General features: G+C 38.6%; 1 protein-coding gene across 2 annotated transcripts in view; it reads left to right on the top strand.

The window, feature by feature from the left end:
- The window catches only part of Wdr24 (WD repeat domain 24), a 347,230-nt gene that overhangs the window by 104,733 nt on the left and 215,411 nt on the right, over positions 1-27,086 (top strand). For both annotated transcript variants that reach the window (XM_067141743.2, XM_067141742.2), the window contains exons 6-7: positions 1,172-1,420; positions 7,334-7,491. In XM_067141743.2, coding sequence (XP_066997844.1) covers positions 1,172-1,420; positions 7,334-7,491 — 407 coding nt within the window. The remainder of the gene's footprint in view (positions 1-1,171; positions 1,421-7,333; positions 7,492-27,086) is intronic.

Raw genomic sequence — 27,086 nt, 5'->3', positions numbered from 1 at the left:
GATTCAAATCCCACTGCAGACAGTGTCTATTATGTATGTAGCTGTTCTTTCAATGTTCTTCTCTTATTTCAGACAGATTCTAGTGTAGTAATACCTTATTTGAATCCTAATCCATGGCTCAAAGAATTACAAATACACCTGTACTGTGGACCCCTAATGAATAGTGCATACCCAACACCATTTACCAAAGATGTTCTAAGTACTATAGCAAAGCAACAAATATAGCAAAATTATTGTATATCAAAGAAGTGCATATTTTCAGGTTTATGTGAACTGGAAGATGCATGACATATTATGAGGGTGAGTCAAGTAAAAGCCAAACACCATCAACCTACCAATATACCACCTCACTTCAGACATGCACGAAACAAGAACAGCTGCCTGTTCTTTGGTTTTTCAGTAGTGAAAGTGCGAAACCTATTGAAAAATTGATGAATGATGATTTAGTGTAGTGATTCATTTGTTTTTTGCTGCAGCAGCATGCCAGTGTTTGGCCTCATACTGCCCATGCATCAGTTGCAACCATCAATGACCTGCATTTTGAGTGTCTTCTGCATCGACTATATTTACGAGACTTCACCCCTGGTGGTAACCACATATTTGGTCCACTCAAGGAGGCACGGGGAGAAAAGTTTTTCCATTTGGGTGAAGAATGAAGGCAGTCCATGAGTGGCTGCACAGGCAATCAAAGAATTCTTTTTTTTTTTGGAAGGAATTAATGGAATTGGTTAGAGGAGCTGTATTGAACGTAACAGAGACTCCATTGAAAAATGATACAGTTGTGTACCACTTACACTCAACAAAATTAAACAAAATAATAAAGGTTTTCATTTGAATTTCCCTCATATAAAGCAATATAAAATTTACATAAAAGCCAAATATCCATGTTTGAGAACAAAAATCTTTGTTCTTCAGATTAATTGCAGTCCTTATTCAGTCAACTGCTGGAAAGTAAATATTGGATGTGATCTGAAATTTTGTTGAGTTAATATTTGTATGTTCATTAACTCAGAGAAATGTGCATTTATGAAATGTGAGTTGGACAGGTATGAAATAAGAAACAGGAAATGGGGAAACTTCAATCTTGAATAACTTAACTAGCATTTATAAAATTTCCTTTCCTCTTTACACCCTTGATTATCATTATTGCTAATGTTATGTTTATTACCAGGTTTGGGATCTCTCTGGAAGACCTTCGTTGGAATATACTATACATACAATTGCATCTGTAGGACACATTAAATGGCGTCCTCAGCGCAAGTATCATATTGCAAGTTGTGCTTTAGTGGTCGACTGTAGCATCAACGTGTGGGATGTCAGACGTCCGTACATTCCATTTGCTGCTTTCAACGAACATAAAGATGTTGCTACTGGTGTAGCATGGCGAGGCAATCCAGACGTGTTTCTGTCAACTAGTCGGGTAAGACTGTGTTCCTTTTGCTTGGTAGTTAACTGTCTTGTAAAATTATAAATAGCTGAACCATTGTCAAGAACATCTAACTGAAACCTTCATGAAATAACTTTTGTAACATGTTTTTCAGATCTATAACAAGTATAGGGTCAAAACCATAATATTTTGTGAAGCAGGACAAAACAAAATAAAGATTATTATGGTCTCTTGTTTAACATTGAGGAGGGAAGAGAGAACTCGGGTTAGAATTAACTTTGATATTCCTCCGTGCTAATACTGCCCCAAATGCATTAATTAACAAACTGTCCATCATCATCATCATCATCATCATCATCATCATCATCATCATCATCATCATCATCTGGGTATTTTTCCAGCGGGCCGGGTAGGATTTTTGTGGACAATATGCCTCCATCAGTTCCTGTCATTATAGAGTTCTCCTTTCACATCCTGCAGTGTCCAGCCACCTTGTTCTGGGACGTCCAACAGGTCTCCTTCCAGGTACTGCCATTTCCAAGTATTGTCTGGGGGTTCTAGTCTCTTCCATCCCTTGCACATGCCCAAACCATTTCAACTGTGCAATGTGTAGTCTTTCTTCCATCGTACAGGTCACTTGCATGTAATTTCTGATGCACTCATTTTTAATTTTGTCTCTTCTTGTTTTTTGCATAGCAGATCATAAAAATTTCATTTCACATGCTTGCAGTTTGCTGATGTCTCTTTTCAATAACACACAGGTCTCCAACCCATATGTCATGATTAGCAGGAGGTAAGATTTGAACATTGTGGCTGTCAATATACTGGGCATATATACAAAGAGTGATTTTTTTTTTGAAACCAAGCCATTATGACCATGGAAGTATTTTCCGTAATTTATCTTCCATTGAAAAGAATCTCAATTGATAACTTTCATCATAAAGCACTTGTTATGAACATTCATATTTTTCCGTTCTGAAATTACTATGGTGAAGGACCAGTTTCATGTATGAGATGTCACATGAATGTCCTTGTCCTTCTCTCCCTGCCTTTATCCTCAACTGTGACCTTCTGTCATGCTCTTAAGACCTTTGACATGATATATGAAGTTTTCATTCTTATAGTATGATGGGGAGCTCCTTTGCATTCTCTTTCACAGGGAAACACTATACTTGCAGAGAATTACCTCCATGTTCATGTCGAAGACAATTGCTACTTTGATCTCCTCATTTTCTCTTGTTCAAACGTTCTCCTTATTTTCATTTCACTTATCTTCCAGATTTTCCTACTTGTGTACTTTGTCTGGTTGTTAAGGAGTTCTGGAAATTTTATCATTATAATACACAATTGCTACATACTTCCATTAAACTCCTCATACAAAATCTAATCTGAATATATATATATATATTTATTTACCAGGAACACTCTTAGCTCTCATTTCATTTGGGGAAACTCATTGGCTGATTGGTAGAGTGTTCACTTGGGAACCCCTTGGCTGGAAGGCTCAAACCTCACTGCAACGGTACATATCGCTCATATTTTTCACGTAAAATTTCACTTAATGGTCATTCAATTTTTCTATTACTAACATGAAATCACTTTTTCATTCCTCTTTTCACCTGCATTTGGATGGAGTTACGATAGCGATAATTCTATAACCTCAGCTACCTTGTGCAGGCATTTTGATTTGACACCATCTGGGCTGCCTTTGTGTCAGTTTCGACATTCCAGTTTACTCTGCCATTTTGGACAATGTATGGGTGAGTTTTTAATTAATTTTGTCAATTGAACACAAAATGCATCACCAGAGATCTTTCATATGCCGATATTTTACAACATGGAGCATCGAATGGACTCATTCATGCCCTTCATAATTTGACTATCTCTGTCAAGTTTGAACCTCCAATCTTGGGATCTGGAGGCTAACACTACTACTGATCCTGAGTGGGATCAGCCATTTGAGGAGTCATAATCCTTGTTGTTGCAGGGCTATTGGGAAGGAGGCCATGACGGAGGAGTGTGCTGTGGACCGTGATGCCTCTCTCATCAATCGGGAGAATGTAGATTTCAGAAGCCATCTTCTCTGATGAGACATGCATCTCAACTGACTGTCAGAGTGTATCGTGAGCTAGGTACTAGATACGACCTACGCTATTTGAAACGTTGTCATAGGTTGGGTCGCTTTAATGTGCCGTGCTGGGGCTAAATCTCTCTTGATGGCGCTGGCATGTTGGCGCCCATCCACAGCCAGTTAATTGCTTATAAATATATTGATATTTTGGAGGATGTGTTGTTTCCTTTTGTTCCAGAACATTATCCCCAAGAATTTGTTTTCCAGAAGGATAACCATCCTGCGCACCAAGCCAAAGTTATTCAACTTTGGTTTCAGAGGTGGCCTGAGATCTTTGTTTTACCAGTGGCGTGCGGTGAATACATTCGTTATCCCAGCTGCAAAAAGGTTTTTTTTTTAAATATAAGCAATCGTAGCCCCCAGTAGACTCTCTAAAGTCAACATTACCATTTTATATGGCTACATTTTTTGTGGAAAGGTCTACCTGAGGAAGGTCTTTCAAGAATATTTTCAACCACACACTCGCACATATTTCCAGATTGATATTCATGGCAGTGACGACACCATCATAACTTAATCTATAGCAGATTTTAAACAATGTACTTACAGTTTCACCCGGTGATGCTTCGTGATAGTACAGCCATGGTTTTCACAAAAATACACTGGGACTACTTGTCTTCAACTTAAGAAACCTAACCTAAACTGAATCAGCAAAATATAACAGGTATTTTGCCGTCGCCGAAGTTTTATAGTTACAATTGCTTACTGAGTGTAGATGTATCAATGACAAATGAGGGAAAATATTTGTCACAATGTATAACACACGTTATATTCATGAAGAATGCCACAGAACTCACGAAAGCTTCACCTATAATCCAAGAGGAACAGTAGAAAAATTCACTGGATACCACCATTGCAGACAACTCTGTGTTCATGCTGGGCAACCTAAATATTTTTTTGCGGCTATCGGAAAACATTTCTACATGTGCCATCAATGAATTGCTCGAAAAACTTTATGTTCAGAGATCCAGAAATAAAATATATTCTTCTATATTGCAGTTGATTTCATAAACTGGCTCTATTTTTATTAACAAGACGATGTGCAAGTGGTTATATTGTTAACATGTTGATATTTTTCTTGTAGCCTCTAGCGTGTGGCGCTGAACACTTTGAGTGTCAAGTATTAAAACTATCATGCCTTCTGTAAGCTAGTTGGTTTGTCGCCGTAAATTGCTGTTGGAGGATGGCCCACAGCCCCGCCCTGCTCCCAGCTTCAAGTGCATGCGTCAACCAAGCGACTTAAATTTCGCTGGGATAGCTCTCTTTCGCGCCGTAAGGAAACCTAGCTTGCTGGTGAAGCTGAACTGCGGTAGTGCGAGCGGATTGTTGACATAGCTGTACTTTGTTTGGCTTAGATGTTTGCAGTGTTTTAAACTTTATAAAAAGCGTTCTAAGGAATAATCAGAAAATGTTAATACAAAGTTATTTACCCCATCAGCGCTGGAGTAGATGGGGTTCAATGCACACCACTGTGTTATTACATTGGTCTCCGAAGTCATTGGACCTGAACATCATAGAGAACGCATTGGCAATGTGAAAACGGACATTCAGCATTTATACAGACGACCCACCGAGGAATGCAGGTCAGTTGTAGAATAAAGTTCTCAGGGTCTGGAAAGATCTTATGGAGGATCAGGACTATTTTTGCAACTTGATGGACTTTTGTTCTTTCATGTTACTTTTCTGTGTGACCTGGGCCAGGTAAGGCCTAATTCTAGCCCATGGGTTGTTGGGAGGGAGCAGGATTTGAACTTGCATCCTTATATGTGAAAGAGACCCCGAGATGTTGGGTAGCATTTATTACACATTTTTAAATGTAATTCTACCGTGAATATACAAAAGTTGCACATACAGTTAGTGCGGAGTTGCTTCATGAACTTCCATGCGACATCTATAACACCTTGTGTAACATGTGCAATGGGACTTAACTTTTGCGGCTGCTAGTGATGGGCCATTATTTCTTGTACTGTACATTCCCTTTGTATACTTTTGGGCAGAAATTAATCAGTGAAAAAAAGTTAAAATCCATTGTAAATTGCAAAACAAGAAACATTTTATTAGGAATTACCTTCTTGATAGAGCATGACAGTGTCTATAAAATGTTTCACTTTTGACTGTTACTGCACCATGAAAAAATTATCCTGGATTTTGTAGAGATCGAAGATATTACCATATTTTGAGTGTTGTTTCACCACAGATTTTTCCTGGCATATTCTAGAAGTATCTTATATTTCAAGTTCTCAGACACCTATTCCACTCCTTGCCCAAGTAACCGGTTACTCTCATTACCACAGTTCACTTAAATTCACAGGTTATTAGAGTCTCTACATATACAATTACATGCAGATGAAGACTAGAGGTATTCCATATACTGATAAGAAACTGCATAGCCTATACCAATAAGTCCTTGTTATAGCTGAGTCGGGTAACACATACCCATCGGCATTCAAACAGTTCGGAAAATGATTGATATCTCGGGCACTTGCTTGCCCAGCAAGGGTTGATTTATGGCGGTTAGTGGGCTTGAAAACGGAAGTTCTCATTCCCCAACAGAAATCTTCCCAGCTCTGTTGCCAATGCACCTCGTATTAAATAGACGTCAGTCTCTATTTTCAGCTCTGACAATTCGCACGTGCATTGTTTGCTGTGTGAAAGTCTTGCAATATTTGCTTCATTAATTAATATTGTGAAGTGTATAGCTTTCCACTTAGCTTCATGTAATAATGTGGAGGCCGTGGGAATCAAACCTGGAAATTAATGCACCATAAGATCCTCAATTAAATCCGCCAGTGCACACAAATGATCTTCAACCAAGTATCAGTAGCACTGATACTCGACCAAATAGTACTGGTTCGGTCCCCACGACTGATACTCGACAGAGTAGCAGTGGTTCCATATCCATGAGTGATACTCGACCAAGTAGTAGTAGTTTTGCGAAGAAAAGAAAGAAGACTAAATCTTTAAGTAAGCAAAGTCAACGGCTGATATGTAATTCATACAAATACGTTACGAAGAGCAACGTAGCCAAAAATTATTATTATTATTATTATTATTATTATTATTATTATTATTATTATTATTATTATTATTCCAGTCCATAATTCGTGATTTTACTTTTCCTTTCTTCAATGAAAGCGAGACACTGATATTAGCTGCATAAAAGTAATATTTTAATAGGTTTACTTTGATATGAATTCAAGCATAATATTTAGGGAGACCTGATATTTGTATTTAAAATAGCTCATGGTGATCATTTACGGCCATTTGGAAGTTCTTTGTCGAGTTTATTTGGCAATTCCTTCTCCTTTTCTTTGTTTCTTTGTTTTTTCTTTCTTTTGTCTTTTTTCTTTCTTTCCTTCCTTCCTTCCGTCCCTTCCTTCCTTCCTTCCTTCCTTCCTTCCTTCCTTCCTTCCTTCCTTCCTTCTAACATCTGCGACCACTGCGCAGGTTATGCACGAAACAAAATATTCTGCGATATTGGTTTGTGCTGTGGTTCATGTTCGGGTTTTTAAAATATTGCCTTAAGAATAAATTAATTGCTAACGTGTTTAAATAATCAACACAAAATATGACAACCTTGCTGTTGACAGTGCTTACTTGCCTTTTAAACGACACGCGCCCCTTGTGTCCAGTTGAAAGGAACCGACTGACAACCCTCATTATCACCAGGATGGGCCAACTGACGACCCTCATTATCAATAGTTCGGGCCAAGTTTTGGGATCAGAAGCTGCCGCATGGGTATACGTTCAGCGTCAGGAGTATACGAATTTCAAAATGTATTCATTAGTTCACAGGAATATCTTTTCCTTTACAGGACTGTACTCTGTATCATCATGTGTTTCAAGACGCTTCTCGACCAGCAAATAAGGCCAATCCACAGGGAGTTGCTCTGAATGGTAATGGCGATGTAGCATATGCCTGCAAAGTTAGCATCCACCCTATCCGTACTCCAAAGTTCTCAAATCTCTTGAGGTAAGTAAATACTGTGTATGTATACTAGGGTGGTTTTTAAATGGGATGTTAAAAAAAAAATGTAAAGTGATTTCAGTCCTCCCCCCCCATGTTTTAACTTTTGCCATGTTTTGATAATGTGCCAAATTTCATTACAATTAATTAATGTTAACCCTTGATGCACTGGACCTAAATATCTAAATAAGACTAAAGTACTGAAATGTGTGTCATCTTCTATTCTCATAAACAGTTGAAATTGACATAAAGTAGAACCTGCCTTAACAGATACCTTTAATCAACGGACACCTCCCTATAAGGACTTTTTTCCATGGAACCAATTTTATTTTACATAAGACACGTGTTAAATAAACCTGATTTAAGTGGACACCTCAAATTCCGGACAGCAGACATCGCCATTAGTCTCGTCCACTTGTCTTAAGCGGACACTTTACGCGTTCCAGGGCATTTTCTTTACACAGAGTTCTGTCATTCTTGCTCTTAACCCTTTCACTTTCAAGCTCTCAGCTAATGGATGTGTGAAAACTGTCAGCCATATTTAGCACACTATGCACAGACTTCTTTTAAAATTACATGGAAGGTACACTAATAAAGATATCAACACGAATGTTTAGAAACTTATTATCACTTATTATTACTGCAAGTGAGTCATGTCTCTAAACCAGAAGGGTGTGGAAACAAAGTTACAAGTGTCAGATTTTGAAAGTTTTGCAGTAATTCTGAGAAATGGTGTTCACTGCACAAGTTTGTGATTCATGTTAGTAGAAAGGCTATATTATTGTTTACTAGCAGGGTAAATATCAATATTTTATGTACATTAGATCCAAGGGTAGGTTAAATTGTGTGAAGTGATATATCACTGAAAAAAAGTCAGCCATTTTTGCTGGAGGTGCTGGATTATTATCATCGTCATCTGCACTTTCTGATTCGGACAAAGAAACATTATCAATTGAATAATTGTCAAGATATTCCGTGATAACATCATTAGGTAAATGAACTCTCATCATGTCGCACGCGATAAATAACTAGGCCTAAGCTAAATGAAGTACATCCGACTATATCTAACACTTCACTATTGATATGCACTTAATTACCTAAGAAAACTATTTAAGTAATGAACTAGCAAGTAAACTAAATATAATGCACTATCGATACTGCTTAATTTCACTATATAATCAGTGTCATCAACAAAAACAGAGAGAAATACTCGCATGTTTGCTGCCGATCACGACTTAAACAAGACACTGAATTCCAATGAGCACATGTTTTAAACTCTAAGAATATCGATAAATACGGATAGTCGGCAGTTCCTGTGGCGTATAATGTAGTTAAAACTGTGCTCTTCTTATTCCGTGCAAAATGCTGTATCTGGCTTGTAAATAACTAAATAATAACAATAAAGGCCGGTAACAATGGATCGTTACCATGACAGTTTTCGCAGGAACTGCGGGTACCGACAGATCATTACCTTGAAAACATAAGGATTAATGTCATTCTGCAGATATATGGGAATTCAGTTTGAATATTTGTACTATTTCAGGTCCTAGGAAAATAGAGATGAAGTAGCTGTGATGTTAATTGTTCTATACAGAAATCTTCCCAGACCTTTCATTAGAGTTGTCTTGTGTTCCAATTAATGTACTGTACATTCTGAGAATTCTAGTTGCCCAGTGACTGCTTACTCACAAGTTGAGAAATTGGTGAACCTACTCAATACAAAGGCAAATGATAAATATGACTATATTTTCATAGTTAGTTATATTATCATCGATTCTAGCTCAATCTGGTGGTATTTGAAAGTGCTCAGATATGTCAGCCTTGTGTCGGTAGATTTACTGGCACGTAAAAGATCTCGTCGGGACTAAATTCCAGCACTTTGCCACCTCCAAAAACCATAAAAGTAGGTAGTGTGATGTAAAAACCAATAACATTATTAATAAGCATTCATAACATGACCGAATGAAAGCTGACACACAACTGAATGTAGACAGCAGTTCAGCACATGCATATGCAGGAATAAGCCAACAGGTACCAACATCATGCAATATGTTGCAAATTCCCAGCCATTGCTGCATGGGTTCCTCAATTTCAATTTCAAAAAATAAGTACTAAAAATCTTCTTGTAGCCAAAGGAAAGAAACTAGGAGATGTGTGCCAAGAAATTTGAAAGTTAAAAAATTAGGACTACTCTAATGGATATTGCTTATTGGATTTGTCAGTCATGAGCAATTCTCAGAATAAATTTTGCATAATTGCCAACCAGAAGTTTCCGGACAAAACATATGTACCTATTTGACTATGTTTAATCATGGTTTAATGACAAATAATATTACTGCAACCAAATTTCGAAGGTTGGCAGAAGTTCAACATGTCTCCTTGTAACTTGGCGCCACAAGTTGCTACTTGTTCCACTGCTCGCAGCTTGCTGTCTCTCGTGTCAACATGTTATTGCTGAGTCGGTGTGCTCTGTGTGATTTAATTAAGTGTTCTGGTGCAACAGCTTGGTTTCTTTATTAGAAAGAGAGTTGATTCAGTTCTGATCTTCAAAGAAACCAGACGTATTATGTTATGTTGTAATGTAGTTATTATTGTAATCAAACGTTTTATTAATATTTTGACATTACCAGTGCCAAATATTGCACAATTTTAAAGTTTACTTTGTAGATAATGGGCTGTGGAAAGACACTAAGTGGAGAGTTGTGCTTAACAATTAGTACTCTTTGGGGAGAAAAATACACATTACGGGAAAGCTCAAAATCTGGCGTTCAACAGTTAGTGATACGATTTCACATGTGGATAAAACGGGTCTAACATAAACCAAAATTAATCTGGAAGGCCCTGAGTTACGTCAAAAGCTGAAGAAGACAAGTATATTGAAATCCAAGGGCCAGTGCATCGAGCACCGTGGGAGTCAAGTATCATTGATCACAGTTAAGTGTTGCCTCGAGCTGCTAATCTTTGTGGCCAAATTGCAATTTAAAAGCCACTTCGACGACATGGAAGTAAGCAAGAGAGACTCAAGTGGGCTCAAGTCATAAAAAATTTGACAGGTTAAGACTGGAAAAGGATGCTGTAAACATTTGAGTTCAATTTCAAGGTTTTTGTGCAACAGCAGTGAGTTCATGTTCAACGTTGTGGGCCACTAAACTCGTGTTCTACATATCTGCTTCCCTGGATCCTCCAGCATGTGAAAATGCTACAACTATCATCACCTCATCTACTATGAATAAATACGACTCTGTGGGGTGAACTTGCTATGTGATATATTTGTGTGCGACTCTTCTTAAAAATTACACTCAACCTAACTTAAAAATTACACTCGACCTAACTTTATGCCTCTCGAGTGTTCTAGATTGTTTCGTCATGCAAGTGTGTCATATCAGGTCATATGTTATTTCCCTAGTAACTTCGATGATGTAATTTTGACTTCATTGGCCGTCTCTTGAAGCCAGTAGCCTTTATGATTGGCCAATTCTCTATGCATCTCTTTCACTACATCATTGTAATCATGCATGGGGAGGAACAAAGAAGTCTGATCATCTATAACAGAATTAAGGTAATTAAAAAGTCTTTTTCTTGAGGTAATGGAATAACAGTCCTGTGTAAATTAAAAATATTCTTGATTTGATAAATAAAACAAAACATTACTTTGGGTTCATTTTCATTGATAACATCAAGCTTTTGAGTTACTAGTGTCTGTGAGCTGAAATAACATAAACACTTTGAATATTTCACTTACATGATGTAGACTTTTTTCTAGTTCTTGTCCATGTGAAAAAACCAGGTCGTCGTCAGGTTTTGAGGATTCAGTTATACAGTGTGCACTATTATTTAGAGGTTAGGGATGAGAAAAGGAGTTTGGTATTAGCTGATTTTTTAAGGATAGACTTGGTGAGCGGAAAGAGGCTAATGGCTTTGAGGGATTCAGGGAAGTTACTGGCAGCAGTATTTTCAAGGTAGTGGAGTCATCTGTAACTCGTGGTAAGAGAGTGAGACTTCTCTGCCCTTAACTCTATTTTAATCTGTGTTTTGCCATTGACCATCCTGAAAGCATATATGTCTTGTTTAAATTCCCATGGAACCTTCCCTAACTTCAGCCCCAAAACAATTATGAATTAATTCCAATTTGTAACATGTATCATCATCATCATCATCATCATCATCATCAGGCTTCCTGGCTGAATAGCCAGCGTACTATTGACCTTTGGTTTAGACGGCTGCGAGCTGGTTTCCTGGCTGTGTCGAGGATTGTAACTGCGTATAGTTAATTCCTCTAGCTCAAGGGGTGGCTGTTTGTGATCGTCTTAACACACATCTTCATATGCACACAACACATTACACTACAAACCATCAGAGAAGCATACAATAGTGAATACATCCCTCCTCATAGGGTTGGTGTTAAGAAGGGCTTCTGGCAGCAAAACTGGGCTTAACCACATTAATGCTGATCCCAGATAATAATAAATGGGATGAGAGAATTATAATATAAATAATAATAATAATTTTATTTTTTCAATGCAGGGTTTGATTTTTCTCCCTTCTTAGTGGAAAAAATAAATTTGTCTAAGGGTGACTGAGATAAATGGGTAATACGAGGAGTAGCGTGGACCTTGAAAGATCAGACTGTCTGCTAGTAATTTAAGGATAAAAATGTAATAGCTTAGCAGTGTTACCTCTTTTGAGGGGACTTCTGATTGTATAATCTATTTGCTGTTCTTGCACATAAATTGGAAACGTCCCGACTCATTTTTCTATTAATTTTTTTTCTTTTAGTTATGGCAGATGAGTGTTTTTTTGTTTTGTTTTTTTGTTATTGTTGTCAGATAACCAACACAAGAAAGTAGTTCAAGTTTACCCTTTTTTGTAAAACTCAAGAAAATATCACTGATGGGGAAGGGTTTGAGTGAATATTAAAAGTTAAAAATTAACTAAGCTAAATTAAGATAGCTAAACTTTGCCTCTACAATCATGGACTTCATCTGATAAAAATCATTGGTAAAATGTAAAGAAAAGAAGTAAATTTGAATGGTTAATCTGTTTGAGGTTTAAAAGGTTCATATAATATATAATTGAGGAACCAATGGTAAGTAGCTACCTTATTGCAGAAAAAATGGAACTGAATATGAAATTGAATTGCTTATTCCACGAACCTGCTACGCTGGCGTAGCGGGGGGGAGAGGTGATACTCCCACGTGGTGTGTCCCAGGTGGCGGATAGGGGGGTCCTAACTGGCTTGCGGGCGGACTTGAGGGAAATAAAATACCTCTCGCAGACCAAACTCACACCCCCTGTGGATTGGGGAGGCAGACAAAGAATTCACCCAGGGTATCCCCTGCCTGTCGTAAGAGGGGACTAAAAGGGGCAACCAAGGGATGATCCAGTTAGAACCATGAAACTAATAGTAATTAGTACCATCATGCAGGGAACACCATGGGTTGCATTTACTTGCGCATAGTGCCACCATGTTATGTACGCAACAGGTTTGTGATTAGTAGTGACAGTGTGTGAATTAGGAGGTGGGTCCTACAGTACCTGTGATTCGTACCCCTATATGAGCGACACCATGGGATTAGCGACACCATGGTTCTGCCTTACCTATGCTCAGTTCCCACTATGTGAGCAATTCCACAGAATAGTACGAGTCCCTGTGATTAGCCCACTTATTTGAGGAACGCCATAGGTTTGCATTGCTTTTTATAGGTTTGTGTTGCCTGCAAATAGCGCCGCAATGTGTGAAACACCATAGGTCTATGTCACATGTGCATTACACTACCTATGAATAGTACCATAATGTGTGGAATACCGCGAGTCTCCGCTACTTTTGATTAGTACCGCAACATTACACATAGCATGGTTCTACTTTCGTAGCAATAAATACCTTTTTTCTTCTTTGCTAGTTGCTTTACGTAGCACCGACACAGATATGTCTTATGGCGACGATGGGACAAGGAAGGGCTAGGAGTGGGAAGAAAGCGGCCGTGGCCTTAATTAAGGTACAGCCCCAGCATTTGCCTGGTGTGAAAATGGGAAACCACGGAAAACCATTTTCAGGGCTGCCGGTAGTGGGGTTCGAACCTACTATCTCCCGAATACTGGATACTGGCCACACTTAAGCGACTGCAGCTATCGAGCTCAGTAAATACCATTATGAGGGGCTGATAACCTGGATTTTGGACCCGTTTCAACTATATGCATAATCGATTCAGCATCGTGTTTTTGAAGCAGTCCCTTGGTCAGTAATACTATTGTTTTGTGCCAGCTTCTGTGCATATGAGGCACTGTGAGTCGGATCCTCTGATCGTTCTAAATTTATATCCGTCCATCCATTCATTCTTCGTCCTCATGCTTTGAATTCTGGTCAGTGGAGGATTTTGTAATTTTAAGTTCTCATTTCATTTCGTCTCATTTCATACCATTAGGGGCCGATGACCTTGATGTTAGGCCCCTTAAAACAACAAACATCAAACAATCAATCAATCAATCAACGAATCGCTTATTGTTAAAAGGGTATGTGTCACGTTTATTAAAATTGATTCTTAATATGCATTAATAGGCACATCCTTCGGTGAAAAGATGATGTAGGTTTATCATCATATAAAACCTTTTAAGAGGACTTGAATAAGTGGTTAATTGTTAAAAAGAAATATGTGGTGCACATAACCTCCTAACACTGAATGCACAGAACATTTCCTATGTGCTGAGTGCTGCTGTTCTGTATCGGTCACTTTGGCTTGCTAATAATAATAATTTGGTATGGCTATTTCTAACCTGGTGCAGCCCTTGTAAGGCAGATCCTCCAGTGAGGGTGGGCAGCATCTGCCATGTGTAGGTAACTGCGTGTTTTTGTTGCGGAGGATAGTGTTGTGTGTGGTGTGTGAGTTGCAGGGATGTTGAGGACGGCACAAACCCCCAGTTCCCGAGCCAATGGAATTAACCATTTGAGGTTAAAATCTCCGACCCGGCAGGGACCCCTGTGACCAAAGGCCAGCACACTATCCATTTAGCCATGGAGCCGGACTGTGGTTTGCTCACTCAGTGTGAATTTAACTGTCCACACATCAGGTATAGAGGATTTGAATACCAGTCCAGGAAAAGTTACTGCTACTGAGTTCATGAATTGTTTAATCTCATATACATTCAGTTTGGCAGCTAACTACAGTGCAGTTCCATGAAAGCTTGCCGATTATTGTAAGTTCCGGTCAATGGAAAGAAGTTAAGACAATCTGGTAACCCTTCCCTCTGTGTTGGTGATTACAATTTCTACACCATGTTGTAATGTAAGGTATAAAATGAAGACACTGATGATGGAACTAGTAAAGAATAAGATGAAAGATACTAAGTATGTCAGATGTTTGCAAAACATACGTCTGAAATGCAGTTTTATTAATGTGAGAGAAAGGTACACCTCACTATCACCTATAATAATAATAATAATAATAATAATAATAATAATAATAATAATATAATATAATATAATATAATATTATATTATATTATAATAATATTATATTATAATTGTGGCGAAGTTAGGGCTCCTGGCCCTTTCTTACACTTAACCACTTCATGTATATACAATGTAATTTTTACATAAAATTTAAACATATGAAATTTTTACAACCTAAAGTATAACTAAAGCAACTAAAGTATCACTAACTAAACTAAGGTGAGTAAAGTATAACTAAATTATATACAGGAACACATTGCAATAAACAACCATATTCACTTTCATTCATGCATCCCATTCACACTCAAGAAAGACTGGAAGTGCTTAAAAGATGACGCTGGCAAAGGATTTTAAATTTTGTCTTAGATTTAGCTTCTCTGATGTCATTGGGGAGTTCATTCCACCAGCTCGTGGCGGTGATCGTGAACGATCTGTTATAGGTTGCGGTTCGATGCACAGGAATTTCTAGCGTACAGCCTGACCGGGTATTGAACAGGTATAGGGAACTAAGGTAGCGAAATCTGGTGGATAGGTAAGGAGGAGTGTTTTCAGAAAGCACTTGATACACCAAAGTAGTTGCATGGAGTCTACGTCTGCCATTCAGTCGTAACCAAGATAATTGTGTATAGAATCGGGATACATGGGCGTATGGTTGTATGTCGAATGCATACCTGATGCATGCATTTTGGGCACGTTGCAGTCTCATGCTTTGCTCGTTATTGATATCAATAAAAACTGTATCACAGTATTCGAGAATTGGAAACAAGAGTGATTGAATGAGCTTTATTTTCAAGGACCAAGGAAATATATTTTTAAACCGTTTCAGAGGATGCAGGCTTTGATATACCTTTTGGCACACTTTCGTCACATGTTGCGACCAGTTCAATGTTTCGCTTATAGCCACACCAAGATTCATAACTGTTTCACAAAATGGAATAATGGTATTGTTTAGTGCTACAGGAGGATTTTCGTATTGTTTTAAGGCGTGTAAGTTTTTCGAAGTACCAATGATTATTGCTTGCGTTTTAAGAGGATTAATTTTGAGATTGTTACTCAATGCAAAATTACTTATGAGACTTAAATCAGCATTAACTTTTTCTACAGCACTCTGAATTTTATCAGTTCTTGAGTGGTAGTAGATCTGTAGATCATCAGCATAAAGATGATACTTGCAATGTGTAATAGATTTGGCAACATCATGTAAGTAAATTGCAAACAGCAATGGTCCAAGTACAGACCCTTGGGGGACACCGAGGGGTTTGTTAAGCCACTCAGATCTGCTATTATTTACTTTGACACACTGACGGCGATTTTTGAGGTACGAACTGAAAAAGTTTATTGCTGTCTTGCTGAAATTTAATGAATCCAATTTTGAAAGTAGCAGTTGAGGAACAACAGTATCAAAAGCACTAGAAAAATCAAGTAGAACCAGTACAGTCACTTGTCGAGTGTCCATTGCCTGTCGGATATCATCAGTTACTTTCAGTAGGGCAGTCGTTGTGCTGTGTCGTTTCTTGAAACCAGATTGGTAAGGGTCAAGCAGTGAGAAGTTAGTCAAGTAAGTGAGGACTTGTTCGTGTACCAAGCGTTCTAGTACTTTGGAGAGAATGGATATAGGGCGATAATCTGATGGTAAACTAGGAGAATTCCTCTTAGGAGTAGGAATGACGATACCATGCTTCCACACAGTTGGAAATACTCCCTGTACGAGGCAATGATTAAATATATGCGTCAGAATAGGTAATATGGCACCAATAATATTTTTCATGAAAGATAATGGTATGTCGTCATTACCCGGAGCATCTGACTTGAGGGAGTAAATTACACGCTTCACATCGTTCGCACCAACTTTTTTGAAAGTGAATTTTACTTGATTTACTCGGGAATGAACATTTATAGCGTTAATATCATCAGTTAGGTCATCAACTGGTCGATGATGATGATGATTATTATTATTATTATTATTATTATTATTATTATTATTATTATTATTATTATTATTATTATTATTATCATCATTATTAGTATAGTTAGCATCATAGTCATTATAGTCAGTAATATCATTATTAGTGTATGCTGCTTTCGTAAAATGAGAATTTAGATCATCAAGTGGTATACTGGGTGTCTGCATGGTCAGGCTGCGACCTATACCCATCTGATGCAAATGTTTCCATATTAGTGCTGAATTTCGTCTGTTTGTTATCTCTTGAATATATTTATACTTGCTGTTACGAATTAATTTCTTAACTTGATTTCGAAGAATACGGTAATTTTCGAAATCACTAGTGCTTTCAGTTCACCTAAATCGCCTATACCATTTCCTCCTGACTCAACATTCCCAGAAATTTTTAGACAACCCAGCTTTCCTGTGCATTGGCATCACATACCTGAAACCAAAAGATGAAGATCTGCAAAATCCAGTGAAGTATCGGCCTATAACATGTCTATCTACTATATGTAAGATATTTACATCTATAATAGCCAACAGAATTCTGAAACACTGCGAAGAAAACCACATCATTGCCGAGGAGCAAAAGGGTTGCAAGAAGAATACCAAGGGATGCAAAGAGCAACTGATTATCAATACTGTGGTCGTGGAACAAGACATTATGAATCCAGGAACCTATACATGTGTTTCATTGATTATCAAAAGGCCTTTGATTCAGTACCATACTCTTGGTTCATACAAGTTTTGGAACTATATAAAGTTGACCCCTCAATCATTCACTTCCTTAAGACGGTAATGGCAAACTGGAACACCTCACTTCTCATTTCTCTGAGAAACTGCAGTGCTGCAACAAGACCCATACCATTACGACGAGGGATCTTCCAAGGAGACTCATTGAGTCCATTATGGTTCTGCATGGCATTAAATCCACTATCCTACCTATTGAACACAAGTGGGTATGGATTTAGCATTAAGAACAAGCGAGAAGAGCTATTCAAAATCAGCCACCTACTCTATATGGATGACATTAAGCTGTATGCCTCTACCAAACCCCATCTCCAACATCTCTTCTCAATTACCAAGACATTTTCTTCAGATATAGGCATGCGGTTTGGATTGGACAAATGCAGAACCCAAACTGTCATCAGAGGGTCCTACTCAGCACAAGGGACACATTCTAGTTTAAGCAATGAATCCATACAAGAGCTGGAGAAAGAAGAAATGTACATATATCTTAATTTTCATCAGAGCACTCGTATGAAACATGCCGACATCAAGAGAAATAATACCAATGTAAATGGTCTGTTATTGGACATTATAAATTTTCCAGCTAACTCATTCCTGGTTGCCAGTGTTTCGCCCTCATGTGCTAGGTTGGGCTCATCGGTTGGTACCTAGCACACCTACCAAAACACTGGCTAGTGCATACCGTGGAGGCCACTGTGTAGGCTATTTGGAGCCACCGGCAGTGCCAGTGCACTATGAGAGACTTTGTCTCATTACCTTTGGCGTCATAGAATGGACCCAAACAGAACTTCAGCAGTTACAAACAAAAACGGCAGTTTCATTCACCCGGTACCATATGCATCATCCTAAATCTGTGACCAAATGTCTTACACTCCCGAGACCAGAAGGTGGTAGGGGCTTCTTATCCATTGTCAATTTACAAAACAATCTGATATCAAATCTAAGAGAATATTTCCATTCGAGAGCCAAAACATCGTGTCTTCATCAAGCTGTTTGCAGAGCTGATATAAACTATACACCTCACAAAAGTAATTTTAGTATAAGGGAATCCACCTTTTCAATACATACAAAACTGTTGCACCTAAATTATACTACAACATTTTTATTATTATGAAGGTACCGGTTTCGACATGTTTTCTGTGTCATCGTCAGCCTTTCATAAAACCAAGCAAGAGAATAAATTCACATATAGCGACAATATATACACATTAGGTAAAATTGTTAGTGACACATTTCAAATAGTGTATATAAAATATCTGAGGATTGCTACACGTAATAGTCGTGTATTGTTTTGGTACATGAGTTGAGTCACTTTCTGTAAAGTTGTGCTTTGGTATGATGAAGCACTTACCTACCTGTACATGTACCTATAGTTTCATAATCAAGAGGGTGACTCCTTGCTTAGGGTGAGTCAGCCCATTATGTTTCTGGCACAAGCCGAGCCTTACTAAATTGATGTAATAATAATATAAAAATTCACGGAACTACCGTAGATTCATCATGAATGATCCAACAGTTGTCACAGACAACTGCTGCCACTGTTCCAGATCTACAGAGAGCATACAGCACGTCTTCTCTGGCTGCCCATACTTGGCCAACACTGATTATAAGCACTGACATGATCAGCTAGCTAAAATCATTCACCTGAAACTTTCTGTAAAATGTGGATTTCTTCAGTCATCAACTGCATATTAGAAATATACACCTCCACCCGTTCTTGAAAACTCTTTAAACAAACTACTATGGGACTGAGAAGTTATAACCTATGTCATGCTCAGCAGCAATAGGCCAGATACTATTCTAATTGATAAATCAAAAAGATCCGCATCCCTTATAGAATTTGCTTGTCCAAACACCTCCAATCTGCAAACAACAATAGCCACAAAGATATCAACATACACAGAACTAGTAATAGAAATACAATGCCTGTGGAAACTAGAATCAGTCACCACAGTTCCAATAGTAATATCATGTACTGGTGTTATTCCAAAAAGCTTGCACAGCTCTCTGTCCGCATTAAACCTGCATCATCACGCATACGTTGAACTACAGAAAGCCACCCTCCTGAGCACCTGCCACATTGTGAGAAAGTTTCTAGGAACAACTTTTCCTCTGACTTACGCCAAACAGCATGAAGTTCCAGGCTGCAGTTCCAGTAATACTGAAGAACAGATTCCCAAAATGGGGAGATGAGAAGTTGTTTAGCAACATCATCTGTGCCTATTTATTGTATAAATGTATATGTTGTAATTATTTCTGTTGTAAATATTTGTAGATACATGTACCTATAGTTTCATAATCAATGGGGTTACTCCTTGCTTAGGCCGAGTCAGCCCATTATGTTACCGGCACAAGCCGAGCCTTCCTAAATTGATGTAATCTATATATATAAAATAAGAGTTTTGTCTGTACATTGCTCAGAATTTGAAAAGAATGGCATTCCTATATCGGTCATGTCCATAGTAACAAGGAAATGCAGTTTTTACTTTTCCGTAATTTCTGTCTGTCTGTCTGTCTGTCTGTCTGTCTGTCTGTCTGTCTGTCTGTCTGTCTGTCTGTCTGTCTGTCTGTCTGTCTGTACACGCATCACGGGAAAACGGTTGAAGAGAATTTAATAAAAATCGGTATGTGAAGTCGGGGGATGAGCCACTACAATCTAGGCTATAAATCATTTTACTCATGCTGAGTGAAATGGTAGTTTAGGGGAGGCACAAAATTGAATTCTCAAGCATTTATATTATTAAAGGTCCTATCGATAAATACTATATAACTAAAGTTATATAGAATTAAATTTCCGATCATTTAGGCTATGTCATACATTGTTACCGTACCGTCGTTGATAACACAGATATTCATGAATTTGTATTTTTGTTGTCAAGTCCATATCAACGCCGAGCCACGAGAAAATGGGTTAACAGAATTTAATGAAAGTCGGTATATAGAGTTGGGGAATAAGAAACTACAGTCTAAGTTATAAACAATTTTATTTGCCATGTGTGAAATTGTAGTTTAGAGGAAGGCACGTGAAATTTAATTTTTAAATACGTATGTTATTGGTCGTATCGAAAAGTACTACATAACAAATGTTATAGAGAATACAATTTCCAACATTTATGTTTTATTCAATTTTACCGTACCAACTATGATAAGAGTGGTATTTCAGAGTCGGAAGAAAATTAAATGTGAAGGCCTACAATGTTGAAAGCGCATAACATTGATCAACAATAACATTACATTGACCATTGTTTGTGGTGATATTCTTTGTCTCTTATGCTGCCGCTCAACTCCGATAGATGGGATTGCCGCTGCATACCGAGTATAACAGCCTGACTGAATATTGGCGGGAAATAGCTGGGGAGTCATTCATTCCTCTGGTTCATACATTTTCTGATACCGTACTGCTGGTAAGTAACTCACTGGTTCATCATAGTATTCCAGCTATTCAATCCCTACTCTGACACACTGTTTTGAATGAGGAGTATGCTCTCTTAAGGCAGAGGCTCACTTAGTAGTAGTAGTAGTAGTAGTAGTAGTAGTAGTAGTATGACCTGGTCTAGAATTTTAGGCATATTCCAAATTATAGCACTACAATTCACTAAATAACTCAAAATTCAACCCTGAAAAGTGCCCTTACTTAAAAATAACTTCTTTCTCTTCACTTTTATTAAATTCTACATTAATTTTATTCAAAATTAGCAGTGAAGAGGGAGTTTTTCCTCTGGCTTGGAGAAAAAAAGGCCTCCAAGTCAAATAGACTTTTCCGCCGCCAGTGTAGTGAATTAGAAATTTTCCGACTCATCGGGTACTCCTAGGAAATAGATTAGTAAAAAGGGCATAGCTTTTGCCCTGGGACTCGCCACTATTCGACACCCCTGCACTCCGAAAAAAGACTAACAGTGTTCACGAATCGCGGCTGTCTGTGGCCTGGTCATTCCAGCTCTGGAACTTTCGACTGTTAGATCTGCAGTGTAGTACTGTTCGTTAAAAGTGAGAAAATGTGTGGTTTTTCATTTGATCGAGTATTTCATATGAAATAATTGCTTTTATTCGCGCCATTCCTACTGACGTCATTGTAATGACCTATGCTCATTTCAGTTGGGAAAACCACTAAGACAGTCCTTCTGAGGATGTAAAGAGGCAGGTAGAGAGTGATTGTCTGCCATTATAATGCAATTCCTCAACCTGATGTGACTGATGGTAGGCAAGCGGGCCTACCATTACAATGAAAATTCCTTAACACAGTCTTCATGTGAGAAAAGACGTTTGGTGATTTCTCCGTTGCGTTTCGAGGGTAACGTTTATACCTATGCAATTTAATACAGTCTTGCTCACAACGTGTATTCTACCTAACCTAAAAAAACTGTATACAATGTAGAATTCCGTAGCGAAGCACGGGTACATCAGCTAGTAATAATGTAAATTCAGCAGTATACAGAATTAATTGTCAATCTTGTAAAGCTTTGAACTCAGTTGAACATGAACAAACTTCTTCTCCCAGGGTGATGGTCATAATGCTGATGAGACTCCAAACTTGCTTCATTACCTTACCTGCTACTACTTAACCCTGAAAATGAATCTGGGTAATATGCCTGGTTTTATTTACTCCACCAATAAGAAAAAATTACCATAAGTTTCACTATGCGAATTTACTCCAGAAACAAACAAAACAAAACTACAAATAATAATCACCATGTGATGAGACCAACTCGTTTTCCCTTTTAAACAAACTCATAAATTACAAAAATTGACAAACCACAGATGTGCAGTATATTCACAATTTAGCTACACTCAGTCTTCATATACATATATTTACACTTATTACATACGTCAAGGTAATAGTCCCATAGGCAATGCCTGATGCTACTAGAACTCCACTTTATCTAGTAAGGATAGGTACGACGACCTTCCCTACACTTTGCGAAGGTCATCCCTAAAATTAATTATGCAAACACTTCCTGTTAAGACTGTTGCCCAGAGTCCTCCCAACTTCCAACAACTATATCCAAAGGTTGGTCCAGCCTCTCACTTCGCTCCCAGACATTAATATGTATGAATCACCTCTTTGGTTCACAAACGTATGCACTGGTGTTGGCTACTGAATGCACGATTCCAAGCAGTGTATCGATTCATTCAAGTGTACGAGTGAATCGATTCACAGGACCAGCGAGCTCACGGCACACGATTCAGCTTACTCCCAGCGGACAGTGCTGAGCGGCGCACTCACTGGACGTTGACGGGGAGCCGAGCTTCCACTGCAGCGAGACAGTGAATCATGGCACATTGAAAGAATCGTGAACGAGCGCGGCTCAGTGAGACACATGGTACACACGGCTCCTTATCGGCTCACTGAACGCGCGGAGAGCCGAGCTTCCGCTGCAGCGAGACATACAGTGAGCCATGGCACACCGAAAGAATCGCGAACGAGCCGGTTCAGTGAGACACAAGATACGCACGGCTCCTTATCGGCTCACTGCAGCGAGACATATAGTGAGCCATGCTACACTGAAAGAAACGTATGCTATAATGGATTCTCGAGCTCAGCTCATTTGAAAATAATAGCCATTTGCATTCACTGTCGTCTTCTTACAGGGAGGTTTAAATAATAGATGGATTTATTTGCAGTGTTAAAAGGGTAGTCACAATATAATTCTGAAGTAGCTAGTAAGTAGGTAGGCTGTTAGGTTATGCTATTTATTAGTTTAATGAATCTTAGTATTATAACTTAGCTGACAATTAAACTTGACTCTAGCCTGCCCTATGACTATGAGTTATGCTCATGACCACTCAAAAGTACCTGTTTTATATTGGGAAGAACAGCTCAGTATTCTCTCAGTTCATATGTCACATCGTTGCACAAGACTCCAATCATATGTGGGCAGACGCAATAACAGTATGTTGAATCAGAAAACCAGCAGGCTACTATACTTCTTGGGTAGCCTATACAAAATATGATGATTTAAAAAAATCCTCAGCTGATAGAAAAATACATATTTTCAAAAATGACTGAGCGAGTTGTCGTGCGGTTAATATCGCGTGGCTATGCGCTTGCATTCAGGGGATGGTGGGTTCGAATCCCACCGTCGGCAGCCGTTAAGATGGTTTTCCATAGTTTCCCCATTTTCACACCAGGAAATGCTGGGACTGTACCTTAATTCAGGCCATGGTTGCTACCTTCCTAATCCTAACCTTTCCCACCCTGCGTCACCGGAAACCTTCGATGTATTAGAGTAACTGGCATTTTTTTCTAAGAAAGGAGTTCATAGTATGAAGACCAGATGGCAGCTGCGAGCACTGAATGCTGTTGCTGCTGTCTTACCATCACATACTACACAGATGCAGTAGGAGTGGTGACCAATGAGCTGTGAATCGGATCACTGTATCGATTCAGTAACGTGAACGGAATCAAATGAATCGATTCAGTAAAATGAATCGAATGTCCCATCACTAGTATGCACATAGTTTTGAAGGCCAAGCTTCAGTGATGATTTTGTATGGATGAGATTGCTATCCCTTTCTTAACCTCCTCACTATACTTTGTAAATCTATCAACACAACTTCACAATGTAGAATCATTGAATGACGAATGCCATTTCGAATCGGTGAAATAGTGACCAAGGAATGAACACTTAGTTACTATTTCATCTAGTAATTGTCAGTTCCGTGCAAAATCATTAGCTCCAGATCACACATATAAGCCACCACACACTATACATCCTCCCAGAGAACGAACAAATAAAAGCACACCATGTAGCATCTTCCATACAACGAACACAGAAAATGACCTCGTAATGAACCCACAATGCTCTTGCAATGAACTTGTAATGAAACTTGTTGCCCGCACGTACACGTATATATAGTCTTGCTCTATATGGCTGTAGCGTCTCCATAAGTTCAATGGTAGCAGTGCTCCCCTAACACATCCGGGCTTCTCTCGGTCAACTCTACCTTGTTCAAAATCAGAGCCTCTGGATTGACCACCAAGTGGCCGATATGAAAATAAGAAAACTCTCGCGTTCATCCACATTGATGATTTACAGTATTCAGCCTATATTTCCCGACTGTACCCCTGGATTTTAAGACACTTGTTGCAACCGTTTCAACAGACTTCAGCCGTCTTTACCGATATAGTCACTGTTTCCCGTATTGCACAATCTTCACTGCTATGCCATATGTACAGATTATTACCCAAATTGTAAGTTAACAAATATAATGATAAACATGTTCAGTATTCCCTAACTACAAATTCTTCTTGTAACACTATGTTCTTACATATTAATTTAACAAACTCACGTGATATTCAGTACTTTATATTAGAAATTATTTTACAAAACTTTCCTGATCTAAAATCAGGAGATCGTACTTTATAGTATTGAATAGGGGGGGAAACTTCGTAATAAATTGTTATACAACAAAGCTGTCAATATGGTAACCATGAAATTTATATCTTGTGGTACACTAATAAGACTGGGAACCAAATTGAGTGATTTCATGAAACTTCTTTGATTCGGGAGATAGTAGGTTCAAACCCCACTGTCGGCAGCCCTGAAAATAATTTTCTGTGGTTTCCCATTTTTGCACCAGGCAAAAATGTGCTGTACCTTAATTAAGGCCATGGCCGCTTCCTTCCCACTCCTAGCCCTTTCCTGTCTCATCGTCGCCGTAAGACCTATCTGTGTCAGTGCGACGTAAAACAACTAGAAAAAAAACTTCTTTGAGTTTTCTGTTTAAATCAATATTATTTTTTCTTATTAATTTTGCTAGGTGTGTTCTCATAATTTCATATTCCTAATACTGTTTAACATTAAACAAGTAATAGCAGAAAAAAACAACTTTTTGTGCAAGCCATTCTTAAAAAGGGATATGTGCTGCTGTTTAAACAGCAGGCATATTAGTACTGGGTGTCCACAATTAAAGTTATTGTATTCAGCACGGTACAGCATGGGCTGTAATGATTGTAGGAGTCTGAGATATGCTAACTAAGCAATGCGCTCGCAAATTATGCCACAAAAATTATTAGTTCCAAGTTTTTCCACCAGGCGAAAATATGGCACTGTAAGCAGTCAGAACACGCAATATTCCGTAACTCTGACGTCAATGTGTTCTTCCAGTAAAATTGCATTGTCAGTTCCTTGGTTGTTGCTTGGTGATTCACGTTGATTCCTTTTGTGAAGTGAATCTTTATTGTAATGTTAGAAAGTTGAATTTTTCCGTGTGAAACGTAATGCCTATTGGGAAGAGAGACCGTGCACTACTAGTGACGTTTTATCAGAATGGCAGCAATAGCAATGCTGCATTATCGCCAACAAAAACAGCATGCCAAGTAATGGGCTGAACAAAATGATTAAGAAATTTGAGGAAACACGTGAATTAGGTGTCGCACCAGGGAGAGGATGGAGGCCATCCCCATGGATGTTGTTGAAGTTTCTGTAACTGTAGTAGACCGTGCAGCACCTTCTCCCAATTCTGTAACCAGTGTTCGAGCTATGTCACATGAATTGTCGCTACCCTGGCCAACAGTTCACAAGATTTTTCAGCGCATTTTACACTGGTATCCCTACAAACTTGATACTGTACACAAATTGAAACCCCAAGATGTTGCACTATGCCTTGACTTTGCTCTTCGGTTTCTGGCGCACATGGAAGTAGACAACATGTGGCCATGTGGCCGGAGAATATTCTGTGGACTGACGAGGCACATTTTACTCTGGAGGGTGCAGTAAATGCACAGAACTGTCACATATGGGGTTCGACTCCTCCAAATGTTGTGCAAGAACAACCATTGCATTCAGCTTCTTCTTCTTCTTTTCTTCATGGGACCTATAAATATTAGTTCCTAATTAGCGTCGACCTCTAATATCTTTCTCTACCATGTTTTTCCTTCATTCCCACTTAGATATACCTGCTCCCTTCACAAAGCTGCAGGTTGTTCTTATTGGGTCATCTTGGATTCTTTTTCTCTCTTCACGTGGTAGTCCTACAGTGGAGAGTCTGATTCTACCCAGCACCTCACATTCGAAAAGTATGTGTTCAGCTGATTCCTCTGCTTCAATTGCATTTTCTACATATATAGTCTCTTATTACTCCAATTCTATGTAGGTGTTTTTTTCAGATGGCAGTGTCCTGTCAACAGTCCTACTACCCATCTTATATTTTGTCTGCTGAGTTTCAGTAGTTCTTTAGTATGCTTCTTGTTTGGTCCTTTTATTATTTGCTTTGCAAGCCTGCATCCTGGAGTATTTTTCCAGTTCTCCATTTGTTTCTTTTGTACCCATTTTCCTATGTAGTGTCAGGCTTGTCCATAGGAAATCCCGCATACAGGTTCTGGGCCTACAAAATATGTTTCTGCACTTTTCCTGGCCAGTTTATCTGCCTTTTCATTTCCTTCTATACTTGCATGCCCTGGTACCCATATTATTTAGACAGTGTTGTACTTCGAGAGCTTCGGGAGAAGTGAATGGC

This window comes from Anabrus simplex, chromosome 2 (genome assembly GCF_040414725.1).
Source record: "Anabrus simplex isolate iqAnaSimp1 chromosome 2, ASM4041472v1, whole genome shotgun sequence".
In the NCBI taxonomy this organism is placed as follows: Eukaryota; Metazoa; Arthropoda; class Insecta; order Orthoptera; family Tettigoniidae; genus Anabrus; species Anabrus simplex.
This window is presented reverse-complemented; position numbering and strand designations above follow the sequence as displayed.